We start from the raw sequence: 16320 nt of genomic DNA, 5'->3' as shown, positions 1-16320 counted from the left end.
GGAGAAACGCTTATCCGGATAAGCGTGGTGTTTCTGGACTGACTCTCTAAAGTCAGAGTGGTCCAGAAAAGTACTCCATTTACGCTTGGGATACCTGAAATGGAATTTCTCCTGCTGTGAAGCTGACTCCTCCACTGGAGGAGCTGTGGGAGAAATATCCAACATTTTATTGATGGACGCGATAAGATCGTTCACTATGGCGTCGCCATCAGGAGTATCCAGATTGAGAGCGGTCTCAGGGTCAGACTCCTGATCAGCTACCTCTGCCTCATCATATAGAGAGTCCTCTTGCTGGGACCCTGACCAGTGAGATGAAGTCGAGGGTCGCTCGTAGCGAGCTCGCTTAGGCTGTCTGGGACTGTCGTCCGTGTCAGAGCCATCACCCCGGGATGCATGGGACCCCCCCGGAGCACGGATTTGTTCCAAATGAGGGGGGCCAGGGAGCATTGAATCAACAGTGCCCATGGTCTGATGTACCGGTCTGGACGGCAAAGTCTCAAGGATTTTAGTCATAGTCACAGACAATCTATCAGCAAAAACTGCAAATTCCGTCCCTGTCACCTGGACAGTGTTCACAGGTGGTTCTCCTTCGGCCACCTCTAGCCGAGGCCCCGGCTGAGCAAGTGCCACAGGGGCCGAACATTGCACACAATGGGGGTCAGTGGCACCAGCCGGTAGAACAGCCGCACATATGGTACAGGTAGCATAGAAAGCCTGTGTCTTGGCCCCCTTGCCTTTTGCGGACGACATGTTGTCTAGCAACCTAGGAGGGTATATAGCCAAGAATAGCGACCGTACAGGGCAATGTATAGAATACAAGCATATACAAATGAACACTTCGGCACAAGTGGTGTCAGCACCCGAGGTGCCGCTTACCGCCCGCTCCAAGCGGGTGTGTGGTCGCCAGAATCTCGTGTCTGGGTCTCCCAGAGCTTGTCTCCCTTCTCCACTGAGACTGCAAACAGGAATGGCTGCCAGCGTCCTGTGAAGAGGGGCGGGCCGTGGGCGTGCCCCAGACAAAGTGCGGGAAACTGGCGTCCCACTGTGCCCAGTGAGGGGGGTTGGAGTATGCTAAGCAGACTCCAACCCTCGGCGCTGAAGTTCAGCACAGCTTCCCGCCCTTCCCCTGACTGGCAGGCCTGGGGGCGGGAACGAAACGGAACTAGGCCGCAAAAGCCGGGGACTCGATTTATAAGCGCGGCCGCCGTATAAGCGTGGCCAGCGCGGAAGTCCCCGGCGCACCACAAGTCCCAGCCGCGTCGCAGCGCTGCTGTAAAGAAGGGAATTTTGTTACTTACCGTAAATTCCTTTTCTTCTAGCTCTTATTGGGAGACCCAGACGATTGGGGTATAGCTACTGCCCTCCGGAGGCCACACAAAGCACTACACTAAAAAGTGCAAGGCCCCTCCCCCTCTGGCTATACCCCCCCGTGGTATCACGGGTTCTCCAGTTTTAGTGCCAAAGCAAGAAGGAGGAAGCCAATAACTGGTTTAAACAAATTAACTCCGAATAACGTCGGAGAACTGAAAAACCGTTCAACATGAACAACATGTGTACCCGCAAACAACCAAGAAATCCCGAAGGACAACAGGGCGGGTGCTGGGTCTCCCAATAAGAGCTAGAAGAAAAGGAATTTACGGTAAGTAACAAAATTCCCTTCTTCTTCAGCGCTCTATTGGGAGACCCAGACGATTGGGACGTCCAAAAGCTGTCCCTGGGTGGGTAAAGAGATACCTCATGTTAGAGCTGCAAAACAGCCCTCCCCTACGGGGATGTCACTGCCGCCTGCAGGACTCTTCTACCTAAGCTGGCATCCGCCGAAGCATAGGTATGCACCTGATAATGTTTGGTGAAAGTGTGCAGACTCGACCAGGTAGCTGCCTGGCACACCTGTTGAGCCGAAGCCTGGTGTCGTAGCGCCCAGGACGCACTCACGGCTCTGGTTGAATGGGCTTTCAGCCCTGAAAGAACCGGAAGCCCTGCAAAACGGTAGGCTTCCAGAATTGGTTCTTTGATCCATCGAGCCAGGGTGGCTTTAGAAGCCTGCAACCTCTTGCGCGTACCAGCGACAAGGGCATCTGAACGGCGTACGGGCGCCGTGCGGGAAATGTAGATTCTGAGTGCTCTCACCAGATCTAGCAAACGTAAATCCTTCTCATACCGGTGAACCGGATGAGTGCAAAAAGACGGTAAGGAGATATCCTGATTAAGATGAAACGAGGATACTACCTTAGGGAGAAACTCCGGAATGATGCGCAGCACTACCTTGTCCTGGTGAAACACCAGGAAGGGAGCCTTGGATGACAGAGCTGCCCGCTCAGACACTCGCCGAAGCGATGTGATCGCAACGAGAAACGCCACCTTCTGTGACAGGCGAGAAAAGGAAACTTCCTTCAGAGGCTCGAAAGGCGGCTTCTGGAGAGCAACTAGAACCCTGTTCAGATCCCATGGATCCAACGGCCGCTTGTACGGGGGTACGATATGACAAACCCCCTGCGGGAACGTGCGCACCTTAGAAAGACGTGCTAGACGCTTCTGAAAGAACACGGATAGTGCTGAGACTTGCCCTTTGAGGGAGTCTAGCGACAAGCCCTTTTCTAACTCCTATTGTAGGAAGGAAAGAAAGAAAGGCAATGCAAATGGCCAGGGAGACACTCCCTGAGTAGAGCACCAGATTAAGAAAATCTTCCACGTTCTGTGGTAGATCTTAGCAGACATGGGCTTCCTAGCCTGTCTCATGGTGACAACGACCCCTTGGGATAATCCTGAATACGCTAGGATCCAGGACACAAAGGCCACACAGTCAGGTTCAGGGCCGCAGAATTCCGATGGAGAAAACGGCCCTTGGGACAGTAAGTCTGGTCGGTCTGGTAGTGACCCCGGTCGGCAGACCGTGAGATGCCACAGATCCGGGTACCACGATCTCCTCGGCCAGTCTGGTGCGACGAGTATGACGCGGCTGCAATCGGATCTGATGTTTGCGCAGTACTCTGGGCAAGAGTGCCAGAGGTGGAAACACATATGTGAGCCGGAACTGCGACCAATCTTGCACTAAGGCGTCTGCCGCCAGAGCTCTGTGATCGCGCGATCGTGCCATAAATGCCGGGACCTTGTTGGTGTGCCGAGACGCCATTAGGTCGACGTCCGGCCCCCCCCAGCGGCAACAGATTTCCTGAAACACGTCCGGGTGAAGGGACCATTCCCCCGCGTCCATGCCCTGGCGACTGAGGAAGTCTGCTTCCCAGTTTTCTACGCCCGGGATGTGAACTGCGGATATGGTGGATGCTGTGTCCTCCACCCACATGAGGATTCGCCGGACTTCCTGGAAGGCTGCTGACTGCGTGTCCCTCCTTGGTGGTTGATGTATGCCACCGCTGTGGAGATGTCCGACTGGATTCGGATCTGCTCCCTTCTAGCCACTTTTGGAAAGCTAATAGGGTAAGATACCCTGCCCCGATTTCCAGCACATCGAACTGAAGGGTGGACTCCTGCTGAGTCCACGTCCCCTGAGCCATGTGGCGGAGACAAACTGCTCCCCACCCTGACAGACTCGTATCTGTCGTGACCACTGCCCAGGATGGGGGCTATGGCAATGAGGTGGGAATAAGCCACTATTGCAGAGAGTCCTCGGCCGTCAGGGAAAAGGGAGACTTCCCGTCCAGGGAGGTTGACTGCCCATCCCATTGGCGGAGAATGTCCCATTGCCGTTGGCGCAGATGAAACTGCGCAAAGAGAACTGCCTCGATGGCTGCCACCATCTTCCTTAGGAAGTGCATGCCCACCCGTGGGTCTGTCGCCAGACTGAATGGCAGAGCTACGAACAGAAGATGTTCGTCTCCTATCACAAAACGTAGAAAACGTTGGTGCTCCGTAGCAATTGGCACGTGGAGATAGGCATCTTTGATGTCTGTTGAGGCAAGGAAGTCTCCTCGAGACATTGAGGCAATGACGGATCGGAGGGATCCCATCCGGAACCGCCTGGCGTTCGCATGCTCGTTGAGCAGTTTCAGAACCAGAACAGGACGGAAGGAACCGTCCATTTTTGGAGCCACAAAGAGATTGGAGTACAAACCCTCGCCCTCGTTCCTGAGGGGGGACAGGGATCACCACTCCTTCTGCTCTTAGAGCGTCCACCGCCTGCAGCAGGGCATCTGCTCGGTGGAGAGGTGGGGCCGTTCTGAAGAATGGAGTCGGAGGACGAGAACAGAACACTGTCCTGTGCACGTGAGCACAATGTCCGTCACCCACCGGTCTGTGACCTGTGGCAGCTAAATGTCGCCAAAGGCGGGGGAGTCTGCCATCAACCGCGGATGCGGAGAGAGAGAGAGAGAGCTGAGAGTCCTGAGGAGACCGCCTTGGTAGCGGTTCCTCCGACTGCCTTCCTTGGGCGAGATTGAGCCCGGCCGGAATCTGAGCCCGTCTGAGGTTTTGTAGCCCTTTTGCACGAGGACAATTGGGACCTGCCGGAGCTTGGGAAGGACCGAAACCTCGACTGTACGTTTAGGACAGTATTAACAGGGTAAGTCGCAGTGCAGACATTGCGGGGTTACGGACGCCTCTGCGGTACAGATGTCCCTGCTCAAGGTCAGCTGCGCAAGAACAGCAGAAAAGGTTAGGTTGCCAATACGGCTGTGGATGCCGGAGCAACCGACACGCCGATAGCCTCCTAGACAGATTTCAACCAGAGTCCATCTGTCTGTGAATGGCATCTTGAAGTGAAGCCCCATCTCCAGTGCAACTATGGCTCTATATGCAAGCCTGGAGATTGGAGAATCCACCTTTGGACCCTGGGTCCAGCGCTGACCACGTCAGGGGAAAAAAGGGATAACGTGTATCCTAAAAACGTTTGGAGAAGACGCTTATCTGGTAAGCGTGGTGTTCCTGGACTGCTTCTCTGAAGTCAGCGTGGCCAGAAAAATACTCAATATCTGCGTGAGACACTGAAAAGGAACTTCTCCTGTTCGTCTCCTATCTCCACTGGGGGAGCTGAGGGAGAAAGATCCAACCTTCCATTGATGGACGGTATAGGATCATTCCGTATGGCGTTACCATCCGGTGTATCCGGATTGAGAGCGATGTCAGGATCAAAGCACTGAAGAGCTGCCTTTTGGTCAAGTAGATTGCCCATGGGTGCAAGTCTCTATATTATGACTACTCCGTCCCTGTCCATGGACAGGGTTGACAGGAGGTTTCTTTGGCCACAACTAGTAGAGCCCCGGCAGACGAAGTGCTAGAGACCCCGGCAGACGACGTGCTACAGGGGAGCATGCACACAATGGGACGGTGTCATGAACAGCATCCCATGTAGTAAAAACAGCACTGAAATCTGTGTTGCTTTTTTGCCGCTGCCGACTAGCTATCTAGAAGTATATAGCCAAGATTGGTGACCGTACATTGCAATGTATAGCATACAGGCATAAAGTACAAATGACCACTGCAGCACAAGCAATACAAGCAGCATAGAAGCCTGTGCCCTGGCACCCCTGCTCTTCTGCTGCTGTATACTAGTCATCTAGGGGAATATAGCCCAGAAGAGTGACCCTACAGTGCAATGTATAGCATACAAGCACAAGTACAAATGAACACTGCAGCACATGCAATCCAAGCAGCATAGAAGCCTGTGCCCTGGCACCTCTGCTCTTCTGCTGCTGTAGACTGGTCATCTAGGGGAATATAGCCCAGAAGAGTGACCATACAGTGCAATGTATAGCATACAAGCACAAGTACAAATGCACACTGCAGCCCATGCAATACAAGCAGCATAGAAAAAAACCTGTGCCCCAGCACCCTTGGTTTTCTGCTGCTGTAGTCTAGCCATTCCAGAAGAATATAGCTAAGACTAGCGACTGTACAGTGCAATGTATAGCATATAAGCATAAACACAAATGAACACCTCAGTCGTGCAAAACAAGCAGCCTAGAAAGCCTGTGCCTTAGCACACCTGCTTTCCTGCTGCTGATGTGTCGCTCCCCCAGCGGGCATATAGCGACCTATGTAGTTAAAAACAACACATGTATACACTGCAGTTATATGTGGTCAGCACTATGTGTGCCGCTTACCGCCCGCCTATAAGCGGGTGTATGATCGCCACCGTCCTGCCTTGGAGCCGAAAGTCCGAGCTCTGCAGTAATGGCTGCCGGCTTCTTCCCCAGCTCGTGTGAGTAGGGGCGGGCCGTGGGCGTGCCCCCAAGGCAGAGCGGGAATCCGGCGTCCGACAGAGTGCAGTGAGAGGGCTGGAGCATGTAAAAAGGCTCCAGCCCTCGGCGCTGCTGATTGCTCAGCGCCTGTCCCCTTCCCTGAGTGACAGGGAGGGGGCGGGAACGAAGCGGCACTAGGCCGCAGAAGCCGGGGACTGGAGTTATAAGCGCCGCCGCCGTAAAAGCGCGGTCGGCGCCCAGTCCCCGGCGAACTACAAGTCCCAGCCGCGCCGCCGCTCCCGGAGCGTCCGGCGCGGTAGTTCCCAAAACACAAAGTCACTCAGCAAAGCTGCAGTGACTGTAACCCTTTACTGTCCCCGGCGCACTAGCACACCCAGCAAGTCTGGAGTGTGCTGTGCCTGTGTGTACGGGGACACAGAGTACCTGTAATGGTGCAGGGCCATGTCCCTGAACGGTACTCCAGCTCCGTATCCAGCAGGTTCAAATGGGTCTGTGGATGGAGCCCGGCGTCAGAGCTTTGAGGCCGGCAGGATCCCACTTCCTCAGAGCCCCTCAGGGGGATGTGGAAGGAAAGCAGCATGTGGGCTCCAGCCTCCGTACCAGCAATAGGTACCTCAACCTTACAACACCATCCAGGGGTGAGAAGGGAGCATGCTGGGGGCCCTATATGGGCCCTCTTTTCTTCCATCCGAAATAGTCAGCAGCTACTGCTGACTAAAATCTGTGGAGCTATGCGTGGATGTCTGACCTCCTTCGCACACAAAGCTAAAACTGGAGAACCCGTGATACCACGGGGGGGTATAGCCAGAGGGGGAGGGGCCTTGCACTTTTTAGTGTAGTGCTTTGTGTGGCCTCCGGAGGGCAGTAGCTATACCCCAATCGTCTGGGTCTCCCAATAGAGCGCTGAAGAAAACCGCCATCAGCGGTCGGCGCGGTAGTTCCTAACACATAAACTCACTCAGCAAGCTGTAGTGAGTATAGCACGAGCGCGCTGCGCTGCTGCCCCCGGCGCACTAACACACCCAGCAATGCTGGTGTGTGTGTGCGCGATTTGTACGGGGACACAGAGTACCTTAATGTAGCAGGGCCTTGTCCCTGACGATACTCAGCTCCATGTCCAGCAGATCCCCAGGGCTGTGGACGGAGCACGGTCTCCTGTGCCTGAAGACCGATAGGATCCCACTTCACCCAGAGCCCTAAGGGGATGGGGAAGGAAAGCAGCATGTGGGCTCCAGCCTCCGTACCCGCAATGGGTACCTCAACCTTAACAAACACCTCCGACAAAAGTGGGGTGAGAAGGGAGCATGCTGGGGGCCCTAGTATGGGCCCTCTTTTCTTCCATCCGACAAAGTCAGCAGCTGCTGCTGACTAAACAGTGGAGCTATGCGTGGATGTTAGCCTCCTTCGCACAAAGCATGAAAACTGAGGAACCCGTGATCCCACGGGGGGTGTATAGGCAGTAGGGGAGGGGCCTTACACTTTTAAGTGTAATACTTTGTGTGGCCTCCGGAGGCAGTAGCTATACACCCAATTGTCTGGGTCTCCCAATAGAGCGACAAAGAAAGGGGCTTTGCATGACAGCGCTGCTAGCTCAGACACTCTCCGAAGTGATGTGACTGCTACTAGGAAGACCACCTTCTGCGAAAGGCGTGAAAGAGAAGAAGGGAATTTTGTTACTTACCGTAAATTCCTTTTCTTCTAGCTCCAATTGGGAGACCCAGACGATTGGGTGTATAGCTACTGCCTCCGGAGGCCACACAAAGCATTACACTAAAAAGTGTAAGGCCCCTCCCCTTCTGGCTATACACCCCCCGTGGGATCACGGGCTGCTTCAGTTTTAGTGCTAAAGCAAGAAGGAGGAAAGCCAATAACTGGTTTAAACAAATTCAATCCGAAGTAACATCGGAGAACTGAAACCGTTCAACATGAACAACATGTGTACCCGAACAAACCAAAAATCCCGAAGGAAACAGGGCGGGTGCTGGGTCTCCCAATTGGAGCTAGAAGAAAAGGAATTTACGGTAAGTAACAAAATTCCCTTCTTCTTCGGCGCTCCATTGGGAGACCCAGACGATTGGGACGTCCAAAAGCAGTCCCTGGGTGGGTAAATTAATACCTCAAGTTTGGACTGTAAAAACAGCCCTTCCCTACATGGAGGCAACCGCCGCCTGCAGGACTCTTCTACTTAGGCTGGCATCCGCCTAAGCGTAGGCATGCACCTGATAACGCTTGGTGAAGGTGTGCAGACTCGCCCAGGTAGCCGCCTGGCACACCTGCTGAGCCGTAGCCTGGTGCCGTAATGCCCAGGACGCACCCACGGCTCTGGTAGAATGGGCCTTCAGCCCTGACGGAACCGGAAGCCCAGCAGAACGGTAGGCTTCAAGGATTGGTTCCTTGATCCATCGAGCCAGGGTGGATTTGGCAGCCTGCGACCCCTTGCGCTGACCAGTGACAAGGACAAAGAGCGCATCCGATCGGCGCAGGGGCGCCGTGCGGGAAATGTAGATTCTGAGTGCTCTTCACCAGATCCAACAATGCAAATCCATTTCATATCGATGAAATGGATAAGGACAAAAGGAAGGTAAGGAGATATCCTGATTGTGATGAAAAGGGGATACCACCTTAGGGAGAAACTCCGGAATCGGGCGCAGCACCACCTTGTCTTGGTGAAACACCAGGAAGGGAGCTTTGGATGACCGCGCGGCTAGCTCGGACACTCTCCGAAGAGACGTGACCGCTACCAGAAAAGCCACTTTCTGTGAAAGTCGAGAAAGTGAAACATCCCTCAGAGGCTCGAAGGGCGGCTTCTGGAGAGCAATTAGTACCCTGTTCAGATCCCATGGGTCTAACGGCCTCAGTACGGAGGGACAATGTGACAAACCCCCTGCAGGAACGTGCGTACCTGAGGAAGTCGTGCTAGGCGCTTCTGAAAGAATACAGACAGCGCTGGAACTTGTCCTTTAAGGGAGCCGAGCAACAAACCTGTTTCTCAACCAGATTGCAGGAAGGAAAGAAAAGTAGGCAATGCAAATGGCCAGGGAGACACTCCCTGAGCAGAGCCCTAAGGTAAGAATATCTTCCACGTCCAGTGGTAGATCTTGGCAGACGTCGGCTTCCTAGCCCGTCACATGGTGGCAATGACGTCATGAGATAATCCTGAAGACGCTAGGATCCAGGACTCAATGGCCACCCAGTCAGGTTCAGGGCCGTAGGATTCAGATGGAAAACGGCCCTTGGGACAGTAAGTTTGGCCGGTCTGGTAGTGCCCACGGCTGGCCGACCGTGAGATGCCACAGATCCGGGTACCACGACCTCCTCTGCCAGTCTGGAGCGACGAGGATGGCGCGGCGGCAATCGGAGCTGATCTTGCGTAGCACTCTGGGCAACAGTGCCAGAGGGGGAAACACATAGGGTAGCTGGAACTACGACCCATCCTGAACTAAGGCGCCTGCCGCCAGAGCTCGTTGATCGTAAGACCACACCATGAAACTCGTGACCTTGGTGTTGTGCCTAGACGCCATTAGGTCGACGTCCGGCCTCCCCCGAAGGCCCCAGATTTCCTGAAACACGTCCGGGTGCAGAGACCATTCCCCTGCGTCCATACCCTGGCGACTGAGGAAGTCTGCTTCCCAGTTTTCTACGCCCGGGATGTGAACTGCGGATATGGTGGATGCTCTGTCTTCCACCCACATCAGAGTCCGCCGGACTTCTTGGGAGGCTTGCCGACTGCGTATTCTGCCTTGGTGGTTGATGTATGCTACCGCTGTGGAGTTGTCCGACTGAACTCGGATCTGTTTGCATTCCAGCCCCTGCTGGAAGGCTTGCAGGGCAAGATACACTGCTTAGATTTCCAGAACATTGATCTGAAGGGTGGACTCCTGCTGAGTCCACGTACCCTGAGCCCTGTGGTGGAGAAAGACTATTCTCCACCCTGACAGACTCACGTCTGTCGTGACCACCGTCCAGGATGGGGGTAGGAAGGACCTTCCTTTTGACAATGAGGTGGGAAGAAGTCACCACTGAAGAGAGTCCTTGACCGTCTGAGAAAGGGAGACGTTCCTGTCTAGGGACGTCGACTTCCCATCGCTTTGGCGGAGAATGTCCCATTGAAGTGGACGCAGATGAAACTGCGCGAAAGGGACTGCCTCCATTGCTGCTACCATCTTCGCTAGGAAGTGCATGAGGCGTCTTAAGGGGTGTGACTGGCCTTGAAGGAGAGACTGCACCCCCGTCTGTAGTGAACGCTGTTTGTCCAGCGGAAGCTTCACTATCGCTGAGAGAGTATAAAAACTCTATGCCAATATATGTCAGTGATTGGGTCGGTGTCAGATTTAACTTTGAAAAGTTGATGATCCACCCGAAACTCTGGAGAGTCTCCAGCGCAACGTTCAGGCTGCGTTGGCATGCCTCTTGAGAGGGTGCCTTGACAAGTAGATCGTCCAAGTAAGGGATCACAGAGTGACCCTAAGAGTGCAGGACTGCTACCACTGCTGCCATGACCTTGGTGAAAACCCGTGGGGCTGTCGCCAGACCTAAGGGCAGGTCTACGAACTGAAGATGCTCGTCTTCTATAACGAATCGCAGCAAACGCTGGTGCTCTGGAGCAATCGGCAAGTGGAGATAAGCATCCTGATGTCTCTTGATGCTAGGAAATCTCCTTGAGACATTGAGGCAATGACGGAGCGGAGGGATTCCATCCGGAACCGCCTGGCATTCACATGCTTGTTGAGCAGCTTTAGGTCCAGAACAGGACGGAACGAGCCGTCCTTTTTTGGAACCACGAAGAGATTGGAGTAAAAACCTTGCCCTTGTTCCTGAAGAGGAACAGGGATCACCACTCCTTCTGCTCTTAGTGAGGCCACCGCCTGCAGAAGAGCATCTGCTCGGTCGGGATGTGGGGAAGTTCTGAAGAACCGAGGCGGAGGACGAGAACTGAACTCTATCCTGTACCCGTGAGACAAAATGTCTGTTACCCACCGGTCCTTGACCTGTGGCAGCCAAATGTCGCAAAAGCGGGAGAGCCTGCCACCGACCGAGGATGCGGAGGGAGGAGGCCGAAAGTCATGAGGCAGCCGCCTTGGAAGCGGTTCCTCCGGTTGCTTTCTTGGGGCGTGAGTGAGCCCGCCAGGAATCTGAGCCCTTTTGCTCTTTCTGAGTCCCTTTGGACGAGGAGAATTGGGCCTTGCCGGAGCCTCGAAAGGACCGAAACCTCGACTGCCACCTCCTTTGTTGAGGTTTGCTTGATCTGGGCTGGGGTAAGGAGGAGTCTTTACCCTTGGACTGTTTAATGATTTCAGCCAATTGCTCACCAAACAGTCTGTCTACAGATAGTGGTAAGCTGGTTAAACATTTTTTGGAAGCAGAATCCGCTTTCCATTCTTTTAACCACAAGGCTCTGCGCAAAACCACCGAGTTGGCAGACGCCATTGAGGTACGGCTCGTAGAGTCCAGGACAGCGTTGATAGCATAGGTCGCAAACGCAGACATTTGCGAAGTTAAGGACTTCACTTGTGGCACTGCTGGACGTATGATAGAGTCCACCTGTGCCAGACCAGCTGAAATAGCTTGGAGTGCCCACACGGCCGCGAATGCTGGAGCAAAGGACGCGCCGATAGCTTCATAGACAGATTTCAACCATAGGTCCATCTGTCTGTCATTGGCATCTTTAAGTGCAGCCCCATCCTCCACTGCAACTATGGATCTAGCCGCAAGCCTGGAGATTGGGGGATCCACCTTTGGACACTGGGTCCAGCGTTTGACCACGTCAGGGGGAAAGGGATAACGTGTATCCTTAAGACGTTTGGAGAAACGCTTGTCTGGATAAGCATGGTGCTTCTGGACTGATTCTCTGAAGTCAGCGTGGTCCAGAAAAGTACTCAGTTTACGCTTGGGATACCTGAAATGGAACTTCTCCTGCTGTGCAGCTGCCTCTTCTGCTGAAGGGGCTGGGGGAGAAATATCCAACAGTCTATTGATGGCCGCTATAAGGTCATTTACCATGGCGTCACCATCAGGAGTATCCAGATTGAGAGCGGTCTCAGGATTAGACTCCTGATCACCCTCCTCTGTCTCATCATGCAGAGACTCTTCTCGCTGAGACCCTGATCCGCGTGATGACGTGGAGGGTCTCTCCCAGCGAGCTCGCTTAGGCTGCCTGGGACTGTCATCTGAGTCAGAGCCTTCAGCCTGAGATGCCTGGGACCCCCTTGAAGCACGGATTAACTCCAACTGAGGGGGACCGGGGAACATTGACGCAGCAGTGTCCATGGTCTGAGTAACTGGCCTGGCCTGCAAGGTCTCTAGGATTTTTGTCATAGTGACAGACATCTTGTCAGCAAAAACTGCGAACTCTGTCCCCGTCACCGGGACAGGGTTCACCGGTGACTCTGCCTGGGCCACTACCACCATAGACTCCGGCTGACGAAGTGGCACAGGGACCGAACATTGCACACAATGGGGGTCATTGGAACCTGCCGGTAGATCAGCCCCACAAGCGGCACAAGCAGCGTATACAGCCTTTGTCTTGGCACCCTTGCGTTTTGCGGATGACATGTTGTCGTCTCCTCAGAGCAATATAGGGTATACAGCCAAGAAGCGACCTTACAGTGCAATATATATATATATATGGTATAGAGAAAAAAATACACCAATATAACACTGTGGCACTAGTGGGGCCAGCACTAATGTGCCGCTTACCGCCCGCTTAACGCGGGTGTGTGGTCGCCAGAAATCCCTTGTCTGGGTCTCCCAGAGCCTGTGTCCGTTCTCCAGCCAGACTGCATGTAGGAATGGCTGCCGGCGTCCTGTGGAGAGGGGCGGGCCCTGGGCGTGTGCAGACAAAGTGCGGGAAACCTGCGCCCCACTGTGCACAGTGAGAGGGCTGGAGTATGTAAATGAGACTCCAGCCCTCGGCGCTGACTATCGTACAGCGTCTCTCCCTTGCCCTGATTGACAGGGTGGGGGCGGGAACGAAGCGGAGCTAGGCCGCAAAAGCCGGGGACTAGATTTATAAGCGCCGCCGTCGTAAAAGCACGGTCGGCGCTAAGTCCCCGGCGCACCACAAGTCTCAGCCGCGCCGCCGCTCCAGGGGCGGCCGGCGCGGCAGTCCCCAACACATAAAGTCCCTCAGAGAAACTGCAGTGACTGTAACCCCAGCGCGCAGCGCTACTGTCCCCGGCGCACTAGCACACCCAGCAAGTCTGGAGTGTGCGCGGCCTGTCCATACGGGGACACAGAGTACCTGAATGTTGCAGGGCCTTGTCCCTGAACGGTACCCAGCTCCGTATCCAGCAGGTTCTACGGGTCTGTGGATGGAGCCCGGCCTCAGGGCTTGGGGGCCGGTAAGATCCCACTTCCTCAGAGCCCCTCAGGGGGATGGGGAAGGAAAGCAGCATGTGGGCTCCAGCCTCCGTACCCACAATGGGTACCTCAACCTTAACAAACACCGCCAATAGGAATGGGGTGAGAAGGGAGCATGCTGGGGGCCCTAGTATGGGCCCTCTTTTCTTCCATCCGATATAGTCAGCAGCTACTGCTGACTAAACAGTGGAGCTATGCGTGGATGTCTGACCTCCTTCGCACAAAGCTTGAAAACTGATCAGCCCGTGATCCCACGGGGGGTGTATAGCCAGAAGGGGAGGGGCCTTACACTTTTTAGTGTAATGCTTTGTGTGGCCTCCGGAGGCAGTGCTATACACCCAATCGTAAACAATCGTCTGGGTCTCCCAATGGAGCGCCGAAGAAATACGGTATATATATATATATATATATATATATATATTTATATATTTTTCTCGCTCTCATAAATATATATATGTATAATATATTTATCTTATATGTATAATATAAAAAAATACACATTACTTTAATGGTGGCACTGGTTCGGAGCCCCTGGTGTGTACGTCCAGCACTCACCTTCCGCTTATTACTGAAGATCACATATTTCTCAACCTTCCCAAAGCGAAGCCCCATGCGGATGACCTCGAAATTTGGCACAGTCTTCTCCGGCAGGTGGGTCAGATAGACGAACCTCTTGTAAATTGAGGGCGAGATCTGTAGAGGGGTAAACAAAAATGTGTGTACATAGTGTAATGGTAGAAAAGCCCGCCGTGCCAGACGTGATACCACGTCTCTGATATAACCGCCGGAGATCGTGACCTGTCTCCGCAGTCCGATATTTCCCACCACATCTCTTAAAGGGATTCAGGAGTAACTAATCCTTACAACTGCCAGGAAAATGGCTGCCATAAAACAAAACAAAAAAAATAAATAAAGATATTCACCTTGTAATTAGACTGCTCGATCAGATCAACAAAGATGAGGTCCTGGTGACAAAGAAAAAAAACAAAACAAAAACTGTATTTAATAGTTTTGCAGACTATCCCGATCATTTGATTGTCTGTGCTATACATAGCAGTGCCTGAGCACTTCTATGTATAGTGAAAATCAGTCACCTATGAAACCCAGATTAACACAGGCGTGCAGTAATGACAGACACGGGGGGCATTCAGCAGACCCCTGGCTGTCATTAAAACCCATTGGTGCCCCATCAATCATGTCACTGGGAATGACGCACCGCCCCGGTTGTGTGTTAACCCCTTCACCCCGGGCGATATTCCGTTTTTCATTTTTTTTTTCTCCCCTTCTTCCAAGAGCCATAACTTTTATTTTTCCATCAGTCTTGCATATGGGGCTTATTTTTTGCGGTACTAGTTCTACTTTTCATTGAAACCATTTTAGCCACACACCGTTTTTATGGTAAAACTAACAGGCGCATGTGGATCAGAGATTCACCTGTGCCTGTTAGCCACACATCTGCTGATTAGATCAGCAGACAAGTGCGGGGGATTACTGTGGGTTCGCCGCCAGAGCCCACGGTAACCGGAGGACCAGTACATCCTTTGACGTTAAGGGGTTAAATACCACTGTCCAAGATTGACAGTAGCACTTTAACATGTTAATAAATATATCAAAGCAGCATTGGTGCAGCGATTTAGGAGCTAGTGGGAAGTTATTGCGCCATGTGAACGCCAACAGACCCGGCATCTCTCCAAACCGCACCATTACAAAAAGTGTATGTATGTGTGTGTATATTATATTTTTACTATTACATTCGTCCCTTCAAATGTGTCACTGCACTAATAAAGTTGTGTCATGACAGAACCTTCTAATATCCACTAATGGAGCTTTGCACGGTGGGTATTTATCGCACTCATTTGCTATGTTTTGTGTTGTTTCTCCCATCCCCTGGAGGCCTACACACTGAACAGAAGGGTCGAGTCGTCCAGACCATATGAAACAAGCATTTCTTGTCATTCGGAAGTGCAGCTTACCTCGTTTTTTAGGTCTTTGAACCTCGTCATGATGCTCATGGACAGCAGATTCCCACCGAGGTAAGTTGGGAAAACACTATAGAACTTCAGCATTGAATCTACGGAGTTGCGGCTGGTCAGCTCCAGGTACGCCTGTATGTACAACAGAGGAAAGGCGATGAGGGTGTGCGGCTCACAGACTGTCACTGCCGGCTTTCCACCGATTTCACAACTCCTTTGATAAAAATCAGTAAAAGGTTTTTCCCCCTCACCAGAGCATAAATGTTTGTGTGGCCATGGCTGAAGTTGTCGAGGGAGGAATTTGGGTGAAAACTACTAATGGAGTCTTTGTTTGGGATAACAGAGACGGTGCCGTATTAGCTGTATATCAGTGCCGATATATCAATGTATCAGACAAACACACAGACATACTTTCTCCTTGAGCTACTGTCATCAACTGAACTTGTGTATTGCAAGACACCTAATGATACAGAAAAGCTACTTCGGCCTTGAAGCTAGACAGGGAGTACTTTTACTCCTTAATTTTTCACAGCGCAGTTTGTTTTATGTACATTCTTTTTGTGTGAATATTACTGATAACACTTTTGCAGCTTCACATTCTGGCTTCATTATCTTTGGTTAACTCCTTCATGACTTATACAACTTAGAATTATATTATGGGTCTATGCGATGGCTACAGACAGATAATTATGCAACTACATTTACATTTTGATTATTTATATACACAGATATTTTTATTACGTTTGAACAAACAAGCTATAGCTCAGACGACCTCCACAAAGTGACCCATCCATAGGAGTGGGATTAAGATTTTGGGTTCAAGGTCTGTT

General features: G+C 52.5%; 1 protein-coding gene across 2 annotated transcripts in view; it reads right to left on the bottom strand.

Annotated features, from left to right (window-relative positions):
• ZNF638 (zinc finger protein 638) overlaps positions 1–16320 on the bottom strand; it is a 423199-nt gene that overhangs the window by 121227 nt on the left and 285652 nt on the right. For both annotated transcript variants that reach the window (XM_075346112.1, XM_075346120.1), the window contains exons 14-16: positions 15491–15622; positions 14441–14482; positions 14073–14210 (exon numbers count right to left, since the gene is read on the bottom strand). In XM_075346112.1, coding sequence (XP_075202227.1) covers positions 14073–14210; positions 14441–14482; positions 15491–15622 — 312 coding nt within the window. The remainder of the gene's footprint in view (positions 1–14072; positions 14211–14440; positions 14483–15490; positions 15623–16320) is intronic.

The sequence above is a fragment of the Anomaloglossus baeobatrachus genome, chromosome 1 (assembly GCF_048569485.1).
Source record: "Anomaloglossus baeobatrachus isolate aAnoBae1 chromosome 1, aAnoBae1.hap1, whole genome shotgun sequence".
Classification (NCBI taxonomy): domain Eukaryota; kingdom Metazoa; phylum Chordata; class Amphibia; order Anura; family Aromobatidae; genus Anomaloglossus; species Anomaloglossus baeobatrachus.
The sequence above is the reverse complement of the archived record's forward strand: the minus strand, read 5'-3'. Positions and strand labels throughout refer to the sequence as shown.